Below are 22,370 nucleotides of genomic sequence, written 5' to 3' on the forward strand. Positions count from 1 at the left end.
TAGCACCTATAGTAAATATATAGAAAACAAAGAGTTCCTGATTACCTTGGGGGATGAATATTCTCCCGCTCTACTATGCTAGTCAATTGCGAAAGTGTTAACGACCGATTAGAAACAATTTCGCACTATATTTTTTTGCAATATCTGTAAATTTTAAATTTTCGAAAGCGATCGGCTACGATTGAAAACTTTTAAGCTTTCCCGGAAGCTTCATGCTTTCCACTCTTCAAGTCTTCGCATATTTTAGTCGTATTTGCGATTTTTACGAAATTAAATGGTAAAGATATGACCCGTGTTTTCCACATTGAGAGGACGATTCCTTATGATTAGTTTAACTCTCACAGTTTTTCTGGTGCATATTCCAGGACGTTACTAATGGCAGAGCGACAGAAGTAATACGCACGTTGAAGCTGTTGTGGTTTGTCAGGAAGCAAAGCCGCACCCTCCCTTTGTTTTCACATGTCTTTCGTTTGTATGTAAGTTAAATTAAGAAAATAAAATTAGTGGACGTCGACTGACGATGGGTAATGGGCTTTGAAAGCATCTAATTTCAACTGAGATCCGGGAAGATTGTCAATGTCAACTTTTCCTTGACCAAAAAAGCGTGATTTCCGTTTTTGTAAACCATGTTTTTCTTTGGGGACGATAGGTCTGGAACTTACTTTTTCCCACTTAGGCTACGAAGCAAAACACACGTGTCGACGGAGGGATTTGCAATAACTTCTATGCGAAACACTTAGCTTTACTTCAAGATTCAAGGTGTCGTCAGCGTGCGCCCATTTTGTTCTCCGTCTAATTATTCTAACGGAACGCTTCATTTCTCATATCAAGAAAGTGCCTAAACTGTAAATTATAGAATATTGTGCGGAGTAAGGAATTCAAAGATTCTTCCTTCATACCAACAAAGTGTTTAAAATTTAATTGCGGATAGGATATAGTGACGTCAGTGATAACAGTAGTACATTAGTTCAGGTCCGCATATACGAATAATCTTGTGAAAGGACCCTGGGTCCGACGGACGTACTCCCGGCCAACGAAGAATCCATCTCACAGATTTTACTTGATTGATTTCACTTTCGGGAATATTAGGGGCTAAGTAAACTAAAGAATCTAGCTTCAGGAGTAAATGAGGAATAGGGAAACATTTTAAGCATATTGCTGAGGCACTATAATTAGATCTTTAAAAGTAAAGGTCAGTGCCATCTGTTTCTCGCTTTAACTATATCGTACGTAATGAAGCACTTGGGAGAGTTGAAAATATGTTTTCTGCTAAATTCACCTTCGCCTGGATTTTCACAATTCGCGTACTTCGTCTAATGATTTTGAAGATGGAATGGGATTTTTATTTTTAAAGTGGAAGACAAAATAAATCTTTGGGTGATCTGATAATTTTAAATGCACATAATCGTGCACACGGAAGACCGTAAAGTGAAGTTGTTTGAGATAGCCGAGCTCTTAAACATATCAGTAGGCAGTGTATTTACTTATTATAATATAATAAGTAGCGTGAAATATTCTGATCATTTTAATCAATGATTATGTAAGCAAAAAAAGGCTTCAGATGATCGACTTAATCGTAATAATTGCCTTTAATCGCGTTTCTGTTCGCGTGCGCTGCCGTGATCAAGTGCTGCTAACGGGATGTGAAATGTAAATTATATGCTCCTATGAGCAGAAGGGGATTAGAAAAATTCGATTTTTGATTTTAATGGAAATTCGATAGAATTCAATGTAAAAAATACCTTAGCTAAAGGCTTAAAAGCAATTGCAGATGCTTGGTTGGGTATAAAATTTGCTATAACAAAATGGATTAATTTGCGGTTGAGCTTAACGCGTTTTCTTCTCTCTTTATATTGGCAAGTTATTTGTGCCTGTGTTTATGCGCGTGTGTGTGTGTGTGTGTGTGTGTGTGTGTGTGTGTATGAGTAAGAGAGGTGAGAGAGAGGACCAGAGGGGGGGCTTTGTATGTATAGAGGCGTTTAAAATTATACCGAAAATTTTAGTGGTTAAGGAAAAAGTTTTGATATGTTGTTGATGTTGTTGTTGTTAGTGTTATTGACTTTAAAGCATTAACTTTGTTGCCGGTTTGTTTTAACCCTAACCTTAACTAATTAAAGTTTTACTCGAATGTAAGTTTTTTTATTTATTTATTTTCTTTTTTGATTTGTTCGGTTTGTGTTTGTGCGTTGTATTTTTTTTTTTTTTTTGTTTATCTTTTCTTTTCTTTCCCTCTGTACTTGCAGCATAACATTAATCAGCAATCGTTGCAAAAGTTTGCAACTTGCCTGCAACATATTGCCCAATTATTGGAATGTCCTGTTTGCTTAGAGGTAAGTAACTTTTCACTTACGTGTACTTGTCGCTGTGAATGCCTGCGCATTTGTATGAGTGCACAATTCATCTATATACACATGTGTATACACGTATCCATATATGCAGTTAGGTATTTATTGCTCATATACCTATGTATGTATGTAAGAATATTTTGTATGGATTTCTTTTTGAAAAAAAAATAAAGCAAAAAACAAAAAAACAAAAATTAAACACAAAATCAAACTGCGAAGAGTTTGTGTCGTTAAAACTTGCCTGGCATAACGATGAATTTGAAAATGCCAGGCATTAGTTTTGCTAGTTGCTAGTTAGTTAGTTGGCTATGTTTAGGGATCTGTTTGTATGTAATAAAGTTTATCCTTCATATGTATGACTAAATATATATATATATATATATATATATATGTATTTGTATATTTACAAAACTCTTTCATTTCATTAGCTTTGTTTAGGTAAGTTTTGGAGAATGTTTTGAAAAAAAACATACAACAAGAAAATCCTACATTGTAGACATGATGCTACGCAATCGTCGTAGTCGTATCGCATATAATAGAAAATTTCCAATAAATAGTTATCTTTATTTAACTTTTGAGAAATTTAGTTTTCACGAAGCAAGTGAAGGATAACTTAAAGGATAACATTTTCCTTTGTTTTTAATTCATTAGGTTTTTGCTTTTTTCATAGATATTTACGGCTTACAGCGAGTTTTTTGGTATTTTGACATCTTGTTTGCTATACTTATTGAGAGAGCGAGCGCACTAATTGGAAGGGCTTTCAATTGTAATCACTAAAAATACAATCCGTTGCCATCTTTCCTTTTTGCGCATTTTTCATTTCCGTCTGGTAGGTTGTCATTTTCGCGTTTGTATAAAATTAGTTTTGCATATCATTTCTCTAATCATCATAAAAATGGAAGTCCCTCTTAAGCGGATCATGAGTTTTTGGGCTGAAACAAGCTATAAATCAGAGAATAAATGCACGCTTACAACTATCATCGTGTATTCACTGTTCATCAGCAGCTGACGGCAATCAATGGCTTTAAGCGGCAATCAGCAGCATAATATGGGATTTTTCACTACGTTATTCAAACTATCAAAAGTTGCAAAAAAACATTCGAGCCAAACTCCCAAGACTTAAAGCAGTTGTATTGATGAAGATTCGCTACAATATTATTCAATGTGATATTGTATGTATGCGCTATAATATCTCTTGAAGCTCCTTTCAAATTAACGCAAATTCCCAATAGCAAGTTTTCATATATGCAGTGATATAGCGATTAGTCTCTTATTAGTGCTGCTACGGCAAGTTCATTAAAGACGACACAAATTGATGTTTTTTAATTGATATGCGTGCATGAAAATTGAAAAGCTGATATGGTCACCTATTGGGTTTCAATTGTATCGAATTCGAAGTAAAGTTGTATGTACTTACACGTAATGCCCTCTCGCTTTTAAATGTAGGATAAGTCTTGAGGGATTTTCTTTGCAACTTTGCAGATTCGTTAAGTTATATTGGGGCGACCCAAATTATTGCAAATATTGTCCATCGTTAGTAGCGATAGCGCATGTGTGCCGCGTTGAAAAAATTTCTCTTCTTTTGAGATGAGCCAAAAATCGACCCAATGTTTATCTTCTTTGCGAGAAGCGAAATGCTGCTCGGAAGCAGCAACGTCTAGTGAATATGGCGGGTGGGATAGGATATCTTATTGAAGCGCCTCCATAATTTCTTGGAAGATCATTTTTTCATATCCCGTATCACATTAAGGACCGTTGAACTTCAATTTTTAACTCAATTGCAGCAATTGTCGTTGGTGACGTTCTCTCTCTCTCTCTCTCTCTCTCTCTCTTGTGTTAGGCTGGATTAGCTCACTGTAGATAGATCATGAATATTCTGTTCGGCCGTTGAAATTGATGCATCGCCAGGTTTAAGATTTTCTGGGTTTCGGATTGTTGTAGTGGATCCATTTCGCGCGTCCCATCACGACTCAATGTAAAAAACTTTTCCGATTTTGACTTTAAAATAGTTGTTCGTACGAGAAAAAACGTCTTTCGACTGCTGAGTTCATTCGGAACCCAATTTCCAATAAGGACGCTTCAATCTGAATGCGGTTACCAAATGGTTAGAAGCGATTTAATGCTGGTTATGCCATCTTTTGTAAATCTCTTAAAACATATTTGAACTCATAAACCATGAAAAAAGCGTCTTTTCACCAGAACTGATTCACTCATGTTCTTATAGTTTAAACAAGTGGTCCACGGCCCACCATTAAATACGGTATACTTCGTTACCTTAGTACGACGATTTAGGTTAATATCTTTTCAAAGTAAGGCATCACTCGGGAGTTAGTCGAAAAGGTTATCCGATGGGAATCATTTTCAATAGTGTTAGTCCTTTGAGTAAAACACAAGGATAATTTAAAAATAGGGACCTGTGGATTGAACAAACGCAACGAATGGACATTCCTTAGATGAATAGACAGGCAGACAAGCTCAGAATCACTTTCAGAATTGATCGTCATAATATCGGGTAGGTCTAGCTCAAATCTGTATATATCCCCACAAACTTAATAAAGTCTTGTACCGCATCGATGAAACTTCAACTGATTGAAAATAGTTGCCTTTCCTTCTTGTAAAGCCATTTTGATATCACTGCAGAATGTCTGGGAATGAAATCGATATTCACAGTGAGTTTTTAAAGTCAACTTTGCAACCTTTTTCTTTGACTCACTCAGTAGCTGTTTTTATGAGTGAAAATTGGTGGCAAGATGCGAGCAAAGCCAATTTGAATCGAAAATTATCACATGCTCAGTGTAGGTGCGCAGTAACGCACATCATATCCCCGTTGACTTGTTCACCATTAATTTAAATTTGTGCAAAGTCAAAGGTAACGAAGATACGCATACATATACAATACATATATATACATATATATATACATATACATGAACATAGTCTTCATAATTGCTTTTTTGTTAAACTACATTCCGAGTTTTTCTGTCATTATTTGCTTTCATTGATACCGAATACATATTTGTTCAATTAGAAAAAGTTGTTTATAAAATAAAAAAAAGAGAAAAGAAAAAATTGCAAACTCAGCAGTACGTGAATAAGTCATTCATTAGTTGGCAAATGTGCGAAGATTTGTGCTTGAAATAGACAAACACTAAAAAAGAGTTAGCTCATATTCGGCATAGGCTACTGCATGTGCGAAATTTCCTTGAGTAAAAATTGCATTTTTCTAAATTTTCATATTTTCAAGTCTTTACAGGAGTCGCTTAATATTTGCCTCTATTACTGAAAGTAATGAATTTATTTCTTCGTATGTTTTAGTCCGTTCCTTTCTACACATCTCTACTCGGCATAAATCATCTAAAATGTCCTTCCTTTCAAAGTTACTTTGTATTATATCTGGTTTGGCTTATGTGTTTTTTTTTTAAAAACAGCAAAAACTACGTGAGACACCAGCATGCGCGCAAATGTCTTTATAAAAGCAAAAGCAAGTTGAAGTAAAAGAAGAACCACTTTGATGAAAGGTTGATGATCTCTTAAACCTCTTAGATTTGGATTTGTTACGGATTACTATTGAACCGAGAGTAGGCATATCGAAATGACTGTGCAAAGGATTGTTTTTATTTCGTAGGGGATTAAGGTCGAGTTTGGAGTTACTGAACGCTAAACAATTAACAGATCTAGCTATTCTTGGTCTTTAGACCAAAAAAAAAAAGAAATATTTGAAAACGTACAGTCATTTTTATTTAACTTAAATGTACATGTCTGCAAATTAGGCAAAGCCTTGCAATGATTACAGCGTGTACAGCGCATGTTTTTGAAGCTTATTTACAGGAACATACGAAGCGTGTGCATCGACGAACTTAGGTTTTCTTCTTGACATAGGATTAAGAAAGCGGTAGTTTTTTTAGATTCAAGTCACAGTTCATTGGCATAATATGCTTAAAAACAACTATTTTCATATTAATTTCAATCATTTTTCAAAGTCTATACTAAATTAAATGAATAATCAATCATAGCCAAATAATTCGACATATGAAAAACAGAGCAGCGATTGTGGTATAATGTAATGGTAAAGTTAAGGAGGACTGAGAATTTCTCCTTAGCTGAAGGAGAAAACGTCGGAAGATATCACAAGATTTTTTTGCTCTATATCACAAGATTTTTTTGCTCTATTTTATATTGAACTTATGCTAAAATAAGCAGATGCCAGGTAGAATCGAATTTACTGCTCCTTAAAAACATATATAATACTGTGTGTAATGTGTGTAATAATGAAGGCCGATATTCAAGTTCAATTGCACGATGGTAACAAGACTTAAATTTATGCACAAGGCGCTGAAACAGCCGATCAACCGGGCGAATGTCGTACAAAAGGTGAGCCAAGACCGAAAAAACCGCGTCAAAGTCGTTCAAAGATCAGGGTGGCCTTAATAGCTTTCTTCGATTATCGTGATGTTGTGTGCTATGAATTTTCTCCTTGGAGTATTAATTAAGTCTTTGAGGATTACTTTGAATGCGGCAAAATACAGTACACACAGCAGCGACATGATCGTCTGACTTTTCAGCAAAGGAAAATCCTGTTTTCTGTTTCTCCCAAGCAAAACTACTACTACTAGCATATAAAAAATTAATGAATCGGATTTTGTGAAACTACGATCAGTAGCCAAAAGAAAGCTAACGCTGATAAGGATATTTTACAACTTTTTCACAATGTCACAAATGATTCATAAAAATTCATATCATAAGTCATTGTTCGATGGCCAGAGGGTAAATAAATATTTGCCCTAGTTTTGTATAAGTGCTTGGTTTGTCAATATAATTGAATTGCAATAAATGACTGTCGGTTTGGTTAATACACCTATGCATAGATGTATGCGTGAGTTTGTTATTGCATTTAGTTTACGTTGCAGTCTCTGCAGCATGTTTCAATGATATAACAAAAACATACAATCATAATAATTTTATTTAACAAATTCATATAAAATAAATTCATGTTTATTTTTGCATCAATTTATATGAAATTGATTAACTATATTATTATGGCATAGACAACACATAAGCACATGCAATGGTATATTCATGCAGGCATAACTGCATGTATGTATGTATGAATGTGTATAAGTAAAATTGCTTTAAAAACTGTTTTAAATAATTATCAGTTCATACATACATACATACATACATACATACGTACGTACGTATATAGCCCACATACAAATATACATGAATTTGTAATAATTGTAAGCAGACGTATATATATATATATATATGTATAAAACTATTCTCGAAAAATTCACAATAATGAATAATGTAACATTAATAGTTAACCAATTAATTGTATATTTATCGTTAAATATATGAACGATCAACATATTTATATGAATACGAATTTACTCGTTGCATATTTGTTTTTTTTTATTTCTTTTTCATTAATCACACATTACAGTCTACATATTATAAATTGGAGCAGTGCCTGATTCAGTTTGCCGTTTGAAGGCCCGGTAGAATCAATAATATCTCCGTTCAGTGCGAATAATTTTTTTGGTTTTCATAGAAAGATTTGAGATCGACTTCTTGATCAATTTTTTTTTTAAATTGATTTGAAAGATCCTTTAGTCAAGAATGACATAAAGAGATAATTGTGGGCATGGTAATTTGTTTAATTATCAAAAGGTTTAATTTTTTCCGGCGCTTGAAATTTTGAGAGGTTTTTTCTCGAATTCTTTAGAACGGTAACATTTTTCTTTGATACAGAGGGTGCCTGCTTTTTTTATGGTCTGAAATTGACCTTGTCCAATCAATTACACATGAAATTTAAAATATTTCTGAAAAATCCTATAGATTAAGCGATTTGATCATTTTTTATTCTAAAATTCAGATTTGCACGAAAAATTGAAAAAAAGGCAGCTGAGCTCCTGCAACTATGGCTATGGCGTTGTCTGGTTTTAATATTTCCCAAAAGAATTCTTTTCTTTAGCGCTTAAGGGTAACCTCTGCCAATATCTAGAAAGTTTGCTACCACCAAAAAAATGTCGTCTCTTCTAAGCTGTTGTGCAGTGGTGCACTCCCTTAAGCATATTTAAGTCAAAAAATTGTAAGCCTTTTGCCATTTTATGACAAAAACTCTTAAGATCTTAAGCTTTTACGTTTCATTCCGTTTATTTTATCAATTGGTATCTTGAGATGCAGAAAACATTGTTCTTAAGAGAAATCTCACAGAAAGTATCTCAGTCAAATTATTCGATTTATTGATTACTTTCGAATTAACGGAAATCTTCATATCACTTACTGAAGTTACATGCACTCTACGCTCATTTTCTATTGAACTAATTAAAGTCACTCTTCCCCTTGAATCCAGTTAGCCTTCGCATTCCCTACAGAATGGTTCACAATTTTTTTGAATGCTTTCAAGAACATTAGATGGCGCCTTTTTAGAATTCTTTGCCGAGAGGCCTTGGTAACCTATAGTGTATAGAACTGTAATGATTTCTTGTTTTTACTCAATATATGTACCATTAAGCATAAATGATTTTGATTAACGTATGAATAAATCTAGCAGAGGTTAAGATTATTTACATATAAGCTATGAACATTTAAAGTGCTTTATTGCTACATATACAGGCGCACATTAAGCGTTCAATTTTAATTAAATTGTGAATATTGATAAATTCTTCGTATTTTATTGCACTGTATATGTATGAAAATATAAATATGAAAATATTTTTTTTTCATGTTTAGCAAAAGAAAAGCAAACATGTTTTTACAATGCTTTAAGAAAACTTCAATTTAAAGTTTTCTTAATAATCGGTACTTGCAGGTATTTTGGTCAGTGATATCTATTGGTGAAAATGGTAAAGTAAAACGGTAAAATTAATGTGCATCACGGTTAAATAGGATGATTTTGACCTTTCTTTTCATTAAACAAGAGTTGCCCACTTAGTATTACTGAGTTATTCAGTGTATACTGTCGCTGATCATGGAACGCTCAAAATTCCATTTCCTACATACATCATTTTTTTTGTATGATTTAAAGGAATCTACTGCCGACGTCCATCAAGCATTTGCTCCAACATATACTAATTGTCGGTTTTGGTTTCAACCGTTTAAAAGTGATAATTTTGATGTCAATGGGAAAGAATGGCCTGCACGACCATAAAACTTCGAGCAATACGAACGTTGCCGGGCGTTTTTGTTGTTTGCCGGGCAAAAAAAAAAGAGAGAGTCACGTTATGACTATTGTGGATCTTCTACGAGAATATCAAGCGCCAGAAAGTCATGGGTTAGTCCACAAGAGTCATCCGTATCGACCTTTAAGTGGAATAGTCATGGCTACAAAGTTTGGTTGCATATATGATGGAATCATGAAGGTGTAGTGTATTATGTATGTATGCTAAAATCGAAAGAGACTGTTATTGCAGATATCTACTGTTGTCATTCGATCGAATCGAACAATGTATTGTCGCAAAAAAGAGCAGCAACAGTGGTTAAGAGACGCAGTCATCCTCTTGCATGACAACTGTTATCGGTTGTCAAGCTTTTGCTTGTGTGTTTGTGATGGCTTAGGGATTCATTTGCAATTTCGTTCTGTACTGGTTGTAGGCGTGGCTCTATGCTAGTTGTGTACATGTTTTTTCCCTTTTTTCTTTTTTCTTTTTTTTTCCTGCTTATTTGTTTCATTATACTTATACTGTAGGTTTTAATATTAATTAATATAAAATTTACTTTAAGAGTCAATTGAACTCCACTGTCAATTTGTTTTAATTTCATGCATAAGTAAATAAGGGAAATAAATAAATGCTCGGCTACACTCTACAAGAGTTGTCAAGGATGCGTACTTGCAGTTCGAATGGAAATTCCTGCCGTACACAGCGTACTCGGCAGACATAGTGCTTTCTGATTACTACTTGTTTAGATCAGACTTGACGTCCGGTTTCGAAACGTTGAAAAATGGCGAAAACAAGTCGATGATTGGATCGCTGCCAAACCAATATCATTCTTTCGATGCGGTATCACCATGTTGCCAGAAAGTGGGGAAGAACTCGTACAAAATGATGGAAAATTATTTATATAATTATTATATAATATTTTCTCAATGAATGTGCTTTGCTCAAGTAAAAAAATGATCAAAATACATGCAAGCATCTAGTAACATTAAGTGGGAGTGACTTTGAGAAGTAAATGAAGTTTAGGTGTTAACTGAACTTTAGCTAGTTCAGTTTAGCATATTTTACTAGTAATAGGCTTAATACTTTTTTGTTTAGTATCTTATAGACATTAATGCAGAAAATCTTTGTTGCAGCATTGTAATCTTTTTTTTCCCTTTCTTTCTTCGCATCTATTTATGTATCCTATGCCTTTTGGCAAGAGTTAAATACTGCTTTCCTTCTAAATATTTGTTGGAATATTTAATATATTATTATTAAAAATTCATTGAATAGTATAGCAAAAATTGGAAAATCATAATTCATGTGGAAGGTAACATTTATGTTATTAATAAATAATAATTATTGCTTACATTAGCAAATGATTAAATTGTTTATGAGGCCGAAAGTAAATGAAGAAAACGCACAAGCAGAAGCATTATTATTATTATTATTATTACGCAAAACGGGGCGGAGAAGATTCGAACGATAAATAAGGACCGAAGGAGGGAAGGAAGGAAGCAAGGAAGGAAGGATCGACTACCAGCCACAGCAGTGTTTGGTGTGGTCAATAAATAAGATTTTCAAGATTTATTCAAAGAATACTTTAACGAGCCAGTGTTTGCATATATATATATATATATATATGTCTACAGCATCATTATATTGTTTGAGCATAAATTCATACATAATGCAATGTTTGCGTTAGATTTATGAAGAAATTTCCATTAAATCTTAATCGAATAAATAAACTAACCAAAGCTAAAGGTGTTGGTGCATAAAACTTTACTCAAACGAGATTAGAATCGGTCTAGATCTATATATTGCTAGTATGAGTTAAAACTGAAGAAGAAGAAAATAAAAATAAGAAAACAACTAAAGACAAAAAGAAAGCAAAAGGAAAGAAACCAAATAATGTTAAATATTTAGACACTTATGCATACACTCACATGCAAATAACATACATATCATATGTGAATATGCTCATGTATATATATATATATATAGTAGATGATGTGTATATTTAGTTAAATTGTCCAGATCCGGAATCTTTTCCATTCCTTCCGTTCTTTATTATTATATGTAGTTTTGGTAGCATTTGTGTCCATGAATTTATTTTCAATATCTAACCTTATAATTATAATTATGTACATGTGCAATAGTGAATATTTTTGTTTGTTTCTGTTGTTGTTTACGGGTTGATGTTCCAAATGTACAAATATGAAAATCTTCTATGTATTCTTCTGTGTTCTCTCTGTTGTGGACTAAGCATTAACTATTAGCAATGTTTTAGTCGATGTTGTTGTTGTTGTTGTTAAACAAGAATTTGTATCGTAAACAACACTCAAACGAATCCACAAAATATGAAAATATTCATATGTGCTGTAGATATTTATAGAAAACTATAACTATTTCTACTCCGACCATTGTTCGCACTGGCATTTCCATTGCGGTCGGATGCGGTCCGCAATGTACGATTGCCTTTAATGTTCAGTGTTATATAATTCAAGTAGAAAACAAATTTTAACATGTGCTCGGTTTAGCATTATCATCAATAACAATAATAGAAATAATATTCGTACGTATGTGTCAGTGGCACATATATGCATAAAGAGTTAATACAAACACAAATTCGAAAAAGAGTTTGCTTTGCTTAAAGTCGAGACTACACTACGAACGTAAACCCGTCAAAATTTCATACAAATACTCGAATAGATACTCAACAATTTTATATTAGACGGATACTTGCTTCAGTGATTCTCCTATGATTATGCAAAAAAAAAAAATCCGGAATAAAATTGACAGTCGATCGAATTACCGTTTAACGTAATAGGAATAGCGTTCTTAACATTTTTACTTTATAGCAAAATATCCTTAAACAAACCACGTAGACATGGAGGTGAAGGAGAGTCCAGAAATTCTCTAGTCAAGTTTGAGACCTTGTATTGAATTTATTGCATTCATTTATCCATCATACATATATCGATAGACGTTTCAATGAAAAATCACCGTTCAGGTTAACAAGAATAGCGTTATTAGATTCTCTGTTCTGAAGGGAAGGCGATGCACATTGGAGAGGTTTTAAATTTTCCAGGCAAGCTTGAAATTCTCCAGACAAGCCTGAGATTTTTCATCGTATTAATTATACTCATCCCATTGCCGTGCGTGAATATTATTTATCGATTTCATGTTTTTTATCATCCACCAGAATATGATTTAGAAAACTCAGAAAATGATTTTTGCATTCTAAAGACACGAAGGAAAGGCGTAAAAAATAAACCAACAGATCTGACGTTAGAACTTGTACCGCATAAATGTTTAAAATAAGAAAAGCAAATGATTTATTTTTTAAGAAACCTAAAAATGCCCTTCAATCTTGCCACAACACTTCCATCTATCTGTTCCTTCGTCTTGCCAGCAGCGTAGCCTGTTCATGTATCTTACCTCTCATCGTATTAGCTGGATGAGCATCGGTCTGTTTGTTCGGCTGCGCTTCTCCACTTTTCTCCTAGCTGGCTACTTTCTCAAGCTACTTCCTCTACGATCGCGTGCCGTGTTCATCAGATATTCATCCACCTTTTTTACCTCCGTCAATTTATTTCTCTGTTCGTCCGTGAACTTGTGTGTCTGCCTATCTGTCTACTTGCTTATCGTTCCATTATGTTTAGGCTCGTGTTTACTGCTCATAACACACTCGTGTGCTCTTTTAACTTCCTTGTATTTATTTTTCTGTTCTCCTGTCCCTGCCTTCTCTTTTTTTTATTGGACGTAGTGGCAGCGCACTGTCAACTAGTGGCCCTACGCTGAGGTGAAAAGACATCCCGGAACTACTTTCGTTTTACCTCGCGCGGCTTGAGCCCTTATAAATTGTTGATACTCATAGTACCATCATTCCATATATGTCGGCTTCTTGTGACCTTGTACCATAGCAGGTCGTGCGAAAAAATGGCCCATTTCTCTCATAACGTCTCGTTCGTCAACATAACCACAAATATGCCCAAACCGGAGAGAAAGATTGGGATGAGAGCGTAGATCCACCACCCCTTTAAGCCGCTTTTCCTGTCCATGTGCCTATTGATCTAGCTGACTTATAAGGCCACGGTGTTTATGCCTTCGTTCAGTTTACCAGATATTCTTCTATACTCACCCCAAGCGACCCTGCTCATGTATCCAGCTTGGTCTTTCGTATATATTGGATACCACTCGATGCAATCATCTGATTTGTTGCTTTCCCTATCTATCTACTTGAGCTTGCATGCGTCTGTTCGCCTTTCATACTTTTCCGTCGCTTTGTCTCGATCTGCACGCCTGTCCATACGTTTTAGACGACCTTTTATTCATCTACTTAATAAACTATCGTCTATTTAGCTAACTATCTTTGCCCAACTATATCGTTTCTTCCGTTCAACCACTTATCCGCTTTTGCTGATCCATTTACTCACCGATCAAATTGAAAAATGGTTATAAGGTAACTCCAGCCATCACACAGTACATTCAGTGGACTCTGTTAAACTAATAGCACTTACCATATAACCGGAAACTATCTAAAAACTCGGTTCGTCACGATTAGAATTAGTTTAAAAGATTGTCATCATTGTCACATTGCAACGAAATATATATGTAATTTTTGTTTATGTACATGTATTATTTAAATTCGAAATGAATTCGATTAAACTTGAACCATCCTAAGAGATTCATATCGATTGCAAGGAACTCGTATGTGAAAGGATATGATAGCAAGCATAGCAAGCAAGCATATTTCAGGTTGTTTGCTTACAGTTGCCGCCTTACATACATATCTACGTTTTATTTCATTGTTTATCCTTTTGCGTGATTTTCACATTGATGTTTAAAAAAATTTCGAAAATTTGTTGTTAGGTTATTGGATGTCAAGCGAATTGTGTTAAAAGAAACATTTTTCTTTTCAATAGAAAGAAAGGCTTAATTAATTTGGAGCGTTAATGGATTGCCATCAATTTTAATATAAGATTTTGTTAACTGAGAGAAAGCTTGTCACAATACATTCTTTGGAACAGATTCACAATGTCATAGACGATGACCTGTTTATGACTATCTGCGGCAAGAGACATATTGACATTTTCGTTCTGTTCCGAAGTTAATTCGCTGTAGCTGTGTTTGCGGGCTTGTGGTTACAGCTATTATCAAATACGTTTTGGAATGATCCCAAGTGATTCAATAATAGGTGAAAGATAGACGAACACTTGTGAATTGTTTTCAGAACATTTTCAATGATCCAATCTTTCGTTTTATTGTTTTATTATTAAGGGATATTTTATGTTTGCCTGGATAAATGCCTACTCTACCTGCATACATGTGCCTACATATCTACATGCATAAATGTATTATTTACCGTCGTTTGGTATTCTACGCTTACTGTTAAATATGATTCCATTTATTCATTCATTCATTCATTCATTCATTCATTCATTCTTACCATTTTAAAGGAAATTTATTATTTTATTGATGTTTTGTATTATTTTCTTCTCCCTTTACCTCGGACCCCTTACTATTATTTATTGTCATTAAGTGCATAAATGTGTAAAATTTGATTATAATAATTTCATGCGTTTTGTGTCCGCACATACACTTTAACGTTGATTTAATATTGTGAAAATCTCTTTAAAATGCTTTTTAATTACATTTTAAGAAAACGTAAAATATGCTTTTCTTACGAAATTCATTGTATAATTTTCGAAATTTTCTATTACTAAAGATACTTTTCAAAATATCCTTTAATTTACAATAAATAAAGATATATGAGAAGATGCCTTTCATAACAAGTATAATCGCTTCAAAGCGTACGCTTGCAATTTTTCAATTATTGTGCGTAATACTGGCAAGAATCGCTATCTAATGTGAGGAACATTTTGCATATGAATTACGTTTATTTACGAGTAATTTTGTAAAATCAAAAATTTCTTAGATCCTCCGCCATTTGGAGTACAAGGTTAAGTTAAGTTTGTGCGAATGTATGCAACACCCATACACCCATAAGATAGATACACCTTTCGTTATATCGAACAATTCAGTGGATCGCTTCATGAATCGATCCAAGCTTGGCAGCCCGTTCTTTGTCGGTTCGTCCTGATTTTTTATGATCAAAGTATAGGTAGCAAGTTTTGCAGATTTCGTACACACTGACATGTTTTCGAAGAAGCGTTAACGCTATTAAAAATCGCTCGGAATGGATCCCTTTCTCAACCGCTTCCTTCCGCTTAACACCTTATTTGGAAAGCTCTTTGCGTTAAGCGATGAATTACTTTTTAAAACGTTCCAAGCTTGTCGGCCCGTTCGTCTATTTCTCTGCCTTGTTCTCTTAAAGTCAATGTAACGGTCGCAATTTTAGAGGTTCTTCAATTAAATCTGCTGCACTGATATGTTTTGGCTTAACGGTCGGATCGCATCACTTTTTGAAAAGTCATTATATCATTAACGATATTAAGCGAAGGGGTATAGGGTATTTAATGACGGGCCGTATCCGTTGATAGTGTTTTTATTGGCTGCCATTTACGCATGAAGAAGGCGCTCGAAAAATTAATTCTCTATAAATTATGTATTATGAGCGAATAGTTTTTGTTAAAGTTATTATGAACTGCACTGTGGTTTAGTGTGTGTTGTTAAATGAAACGTTTATGTGAATTCGTATCCAACTAATACGATGACTAAACATGAAAAGATTTGCGATTAGAAAACGTTTGTGTAACAGTTAAACCGCATTTAATTTTATTGTTTTCTCTCTTTTTTCTGTAAAGGTTGGGTTTGCGGATTATTATTTAATTAAATATCGAATATAAGCTACATATGCGTAAAATATAATTTTTATAACGAAAGTATCGAATCGATGAGGGCAGTACGTACCGTATATGTGTTTTGTTTGTGGTTCTCTGGATCATCAAGAAAGCATATATATTGTCGAGGAAAATGTCTGTGGCCAAAACGTAAACACATTTTTCGATTGGAAACGAGCAAAAAATTTTGATCAAACATCTTCATTCGAAACACCACGATTTCTATCGCAAGTCTCTGAATTATTTGTTGCCTCCGTAAAAGTGACGCTAAAGTTTTTTTGAATTTTCGGCCTCAATTACTTTTGTCTAACTAATGTTAAAACGTTTTTATGCCCATCACCGACACATGAGGTAAACGTTTGTAATGCTTGAAGGAAGCTTCAAAGACTCACAAATTGTATTCTTGATCTGCACTAAATTCTGAATCGATTTAAATACACATCCGTCAGTCTGTCTTTGTAATGTTTGTTGTAAAAGTTGTTTTGGTCGCCAAAATGAAGCTATCGTCAAATTTGGCAGAAGCATTAGAAGGTCTTGCACGCAGCTTGGTATTGAAAATGGGCCAAATCAGTCGAAGGACACGGAATGAAAAGTTTGTTCTTTTGAGTGTATATTGTATGGGCGATGCTGTAATATCCACACAAAAATTGGAAGAATGGACCATATTTATCTTATGTTATTTTTAATACGTTTAAGACACGTAAAAAAAAGCAAGCTTCAAATATCCCATAAACTGTCTAAATTCTTGCTCAGTTTCAAATTCGGAGTGCATGTAAGCATATTCGTTTGCCCGTCTGTCCATCTGCTCAGCTGCATAGTATTTGTGGAAAACGCTTTCCCCCGTTCGCAAAAATCTACCAAAACGCCTATAACTGCCCCCACATCAATACAACACAAATTGTTCTCCTTTTCGTGTTTTTTGCTTGTTATACGTCTATACATCATAAAAATTCGCACTTTTTTCACTTTGAAAATGGAAAACATCAATCGCACTCCTTCAATATCATAAGAGTATAAAAATGTATTTTTTTAGTCTTAGTAGGATAACGGACATGGGTATAAAAACTACGAATGTAATATTCTTACTTGTTTTTAATTAGATTATCTGCAGACTGTCGCCTTTAACGTCTTGTAACACGACTTGGCAGGATTAGTATTGCCAAAGTTACGCGACCTTGAAGCCTTCTGTTGGGAAAAGCTTCACGAATTTCGCCTTTAATGCGACAAACTTTTCCCTCTACCTTGACCATGTACTTATTGAGCGTAAAATTCCCAGTCAGTATTGTCATAGCAGTCTCTTTGTTCGATCGTACAGTCATCCATCTGCTGTCAGAATCCTTATACTCTCTATACCCATTTATATCAATGAGCCGATCCTTTACAATATACTGTTAATCTGCGTAAGGTTGTGAGCCGAGACAGATAAACAAATCAATTATCCGTTCGCAGGTACGTCCGTGCGAAACTGTGGCAATTGTAAAAAAGAAAGCTAAAGTCTTCTGCGTAGATGTTTGGCTTGGTCTCCCGATCAAGTTGGGAAATTTACCCACAACAACGGGAAGAACTTTTCTTCAATATTGTAGTTTAGAGCTTCCAGCTTGGAGCAGACGTTACAGTAACACTTGGCATAGGTATCTAAACACATATGTAAGCATAAAATAAAACACTTTGCTCTTTCCTGTATTTGATGAAGATGGCTCTAGAGCGCGTACAGTTTTCTTACTTGTTTCAAATCTATGGAAATCATTTTGCGATAAATGGGAAAATTTTTGGGATGAAAGGACGAACGGATGTGAAGCAAGCAACCAAACTTATATTCTTTCATCTTTCCGGATGATGTGGTTATAGGAATTTATCTTATTTAAGAAAACTACAAAATTCCTGTCATTTTTATTTTCTAGACGAATGCACACAATAATAATATTTATTGAAATATTTCGTAGCAGTTACTTGATATAATGTATGTATCTCGTGCATATGTGTAATCAGATAATATTTGAATATTATTTTGATTTTCCTATAAACACTTTTGTTTGTTGTAAGTGTGAAAGCTATTATAACCTAACTGCACAATAAAAATGAAAATAATTCCGAGTTAAAATTGGTTGATATAAATACTTTAAGGTTTTTTTTTTTTGTTTTTTTTTTGTTTTACTTTTCGAATTTTCTGGAATTAATTGTTTTTTAAATGAGTATAAGAATGGAAGCAGAGTGTTGGGAATGCTGGGGCGATGGCATACTGTAAGTCCTATATATGCACATATATATATATATACATATATATATATATATATATATTTTGAAATGAGAATTTGTCTACAAAATTTGCATAGCACTGACAGTTAGTTATTGTGATTTATTTGTTAAAAGTTATAAGGGACATATAAAATATGCAAATATTTTATATAAGCCCTTACGAAGAAATGTCAACACAACATACATTTATGTATACGTATAACGTAAGCAAAACTAAAACTGTCTGAATGACTGACACACTGACTGCCTGACTCTGGTATCATACATTTTAAGATAAATCAGAAAATCAAAAAAAAAAGAAAAAAAAAATTAAAAAAAAAGAGAAACAAGAAGAAACTCTTGTCTTTATTTTATGCTTTTCTAATTTGTTTAAATGAAACATATTTTTTTCATAAAAAGTATTTACTTGAACTTACCATATTTGATAGATGTGAGAATGTATTCGTATAGATATATTTGCGGTTGAATAGATAGATAGATGGATCTGTAAATAGATTTAAAAGTTAAAAATTAATTTTTTTTTTTTTTTTCAAATATCAAATAATTTATTTAAATATCCTTTTAGTTGCGTTACTAGTTATTATTCGTATTCGTATTCGTATTCGAATGCGGATTCGGTTGATTTAAAATTTAGTTTTCTTTTCATAAAATTATCCGCACAAAGCCAATTAAAGAAAATTTATTATTAAAATTTCTCTTCTTTTTTTAATTTTTTTTATTTTTATTTTTTTTATGTTGTGTATAAGTCGTAGTTTATTTCTGTTTTTATGAAATTTAGGTCATTAAACCACCTGGTTGGCAGTGCTGCAACGGACATGTTCTGTGCAATAATTGCCGCAGCCGTTCGGTAAAGTGTCCGGTTTGCCGTGTACCTCTGGGACCACGTGGTAGATGTTTATTATCCGATAAATTATTCACTTTACTCGCCGAAAGTTTTCCCTGTGATGGTGGTGAGTATAACAACGATAATTACGTAACATATCTATGAAGCACTTGCATGCGCATGGCTGGATGTGTATGCACAAGATAAGATTTTCTTGCTTGCTTGCCTTTATTTATAATTGGGATGATATATGTGTTCTCTTTCTCTCTCTCTCTCTCTCTCTGTCAACGAAATTAATGAGTGACGAGAACATCCTATTGTTTTTCAATTTAATTTCAAATTTCACTTGAAATTGAAATTATTTGATTGCGTTTTCTCTTTTTAATTTAGCCCGAAGGGAAGTGAGAAGGACGAAGAGAAGAAGGCAACGAGAGAGATGGGGAAAAATGTGCATTTGAGCTCATTCAATATTTTCTTAAATATACTGATTGTTAAAGCAAAATCCTTATTGAAATGCAGTTCTGTTCTGTCCTGTTCTGGTGGTTCTGTCAGACTTTTTATTGCTAAAAGGTTTGGAGATTGAAGAAAATAAAAGCGAACAACCGTTAAATGAATCAACTGCTGCTTTTGTACTGCAAATATGCAGCATATCAAGCAATCACATAAAAATCCTGCAATGAGGTAACTAATTGAGTCGATTAGAACAGGATTCGAGGTAAAAATAGCATCATTTGCATGAAGCATAAAGCATATCAAAATTATTCTTGTCCTGAAATGTATTAACGCTGGACTTATGGCGTCCATCAATTTAAGGTGATCGATATTTTTACATCTTGTGTATCGGTTTTTAATGACATTATGCAGCAAATATACGTATGTGGTTACTTTACTATTCCATTGTATACTTATTGCTACGAAACGCCTCAAACATTCCCTGATCGATTAGGTATATGAGGCTCAAGACTAGGCATGATCTGTTCACATACACGCCTATAATATAGTGGAAATTAAAATAATCTCGAAAAACTGCCACCTGAATTTTTGGCAGAACTAGTACAGAGCAAGCTTAGAGAGAAAATAGTCGCTCGCGCTTTACTAATGCTTGCATAATTAAGTGCAAAAAAATTTCAATTCAAATTTATTTCCAATTTAGTTCTCATTTATCCTAAGGCACATTGGTGCTAGTAAGTTAATTAGTCATTTTTATACTGAAAGTGAAACTGGCCGCAATGAATATCGGGGCCACAGATTTTCCACAATATTTTCGGGAAAATATGAAAAAATGCAATTCTAATTTAATTATAATTGGGTGGAGAGTATGTTCGGATAGTTTTGGCGAACATTTAGCGAAAAGCTTTTCAGAAGAGAAACCCACGGCACTTATGTAAAAAAATTGCCGGTGTTTCTTCTGCGTTGTGTACAAGCATGTGAACTGATCATCTCATTTCTTAATTTCACATTCTTAACCGTCCAATGAATATTTGACTCAACTTTCAGCTTCCTATTCTTATTTTTGCGTCTATGAGGACAGATTTCCTTAAATTATTAACACACTTTAACGAGTCATCCAATCCAATGCTTCTTTTTCGAAGCTCTTTTTAAAAGACGATTTATATTAAGATCTTGAGGCAAGCTTAAGTTTCCAGAAAGTTTTCATTAGTCGATCTAAAGCTTTTTTCCTAATGTTAAGTAAGTGAGTAATAAGCCATAATAATAGCTACTCTCAGGAGAAATGGCCTATGTTTAGCCAAGAGAAGCTATAAAAGTTATATATGCCCTGATTCTGATTCTTTGATATTCAGCAATCACTTCAAAGACGAGGTAAACGAAAATATTCAATGAAATTAAAAAAAGAAAAATCCGTAACATGTTTGTAACCTTTTTCAACAAAATTCTTCTACGAAATATATGCTATGACTTGTAGCCTATGAAATAAATTTCTGATAAAATATTTTTGCAGAGAGATAGTTTATAAATTTAAAAGTTGAAATATTGCAGTGGCATATGCTTGCACTACTACAACGGAATGCATGCATTTTTGATGCAATTATTATCATTTTTTTTTTTTTTTGTTTGTTCAGCATAATGTTAAGTAAACTATACGAGAGAGAAAGAGAAAGAATAAGTAACTTGGCTTAAAGTATTAAATACAAAAGTGTACATATATTGTTGTATTAAATTTGTCTTGGTTTCTTTATTAATTTTAAATAATATTTTTCAGTTTAGTTCTCTTTTCGAATTTGTAATGGTTGTGTATGTAGGAAAAGATTTTTAAGAATAAGTCTATAAATTTTTAATATCTTTTCAAAAAACAAGCCAACCGACATTTTTCTGTAAGCAAAAGTTTAAAGGAAAGAAAATAAGAAAATGAAAAGAAAAAATGGATGAAAAAGAGAAACTTTTTTAATCAAAGAACAATAGAAAATTATTCTGCCACTTTAGCTTAAAACACTATAATGTCGTGCGCAGTGCAATAACAACAATAAGAACAGCAGCATCAACATTTAACAACAATAAAAATAGAGCGTCTGTCTATTTTATGAAAACATAAATTTTTAAGTAAATAAACAAAAGACTTACAACTACGTGGATATGCCGAAGTAGTATACATGCGCACATACGCACATACATACACACACACACACACACATTGCGCGTACGATGAAGGATACACGTCTACATGGTCCTATATATCGTTAGAAGAAATAAAAGATATTTATATGTATATATATATATATATATATATATATATATTTATATATATAGATAGAGCAAAGTTCAAACGAGAGCAGCTATTATGTGATTTCTGTGTTAAACTAGCGTAACAGTGAAAAAAGTGAAATGTACTCTATTTGTAGTACTGCGAGTACGAGTGGAGTGCGTGCGTGTGTATGTAACACCCACATATAATATAAACAGCTACTCGTGGTAGTACTTGTATGTACGACACAACTGTTTACAGCATATTTTGCCGAGCTAACTTAAGTTGCGTTTGTCA

The 22,370-nt window shown here is 33.6% G+C and overlaps 1 protein-coding gene across 2 annotated transcripts in view; it reads left to right on the plus strand.

The window, feature by feature from the left end:
* Positions 1–22,370, plus strand: part of LOC119641939 — a 42,743-nt gene that overhangs the window by 9,464 nt on the left and 10,909 nt on the right. For both annotated transcript variants that reach the window (XM_038040864.1, XM_038040863.1), the window contains 2 exons: positions 2,244–2,330; positions 19,328–19,499. In XM_038040864.1, the coding sequence (XP_037896792.1) occupies positions 2,244–2,330; positions 19,328–19,499 (259 nt within the window). The remainder of the gene's footprint in view (positions 1–2,243; positions 2,331–19,327; positions 19,500–22,370) is intronic.

The sequence above is a fragment of the Glossina fuscipes genome, unplaced genomic scaffold, assembly GCF_014805625.2.
Source record: "Glossina fuscipes isolate IAEA_lab_2018 unplaced genomic scaffold, Yale_Gfus_2 197, whole genome shotgun sequence".
NCBI lineage: Eukaryota > Metazoa > Arthropoda > Insecta > Diptera > Glossinidae > Glossina > Glossina fuscipes.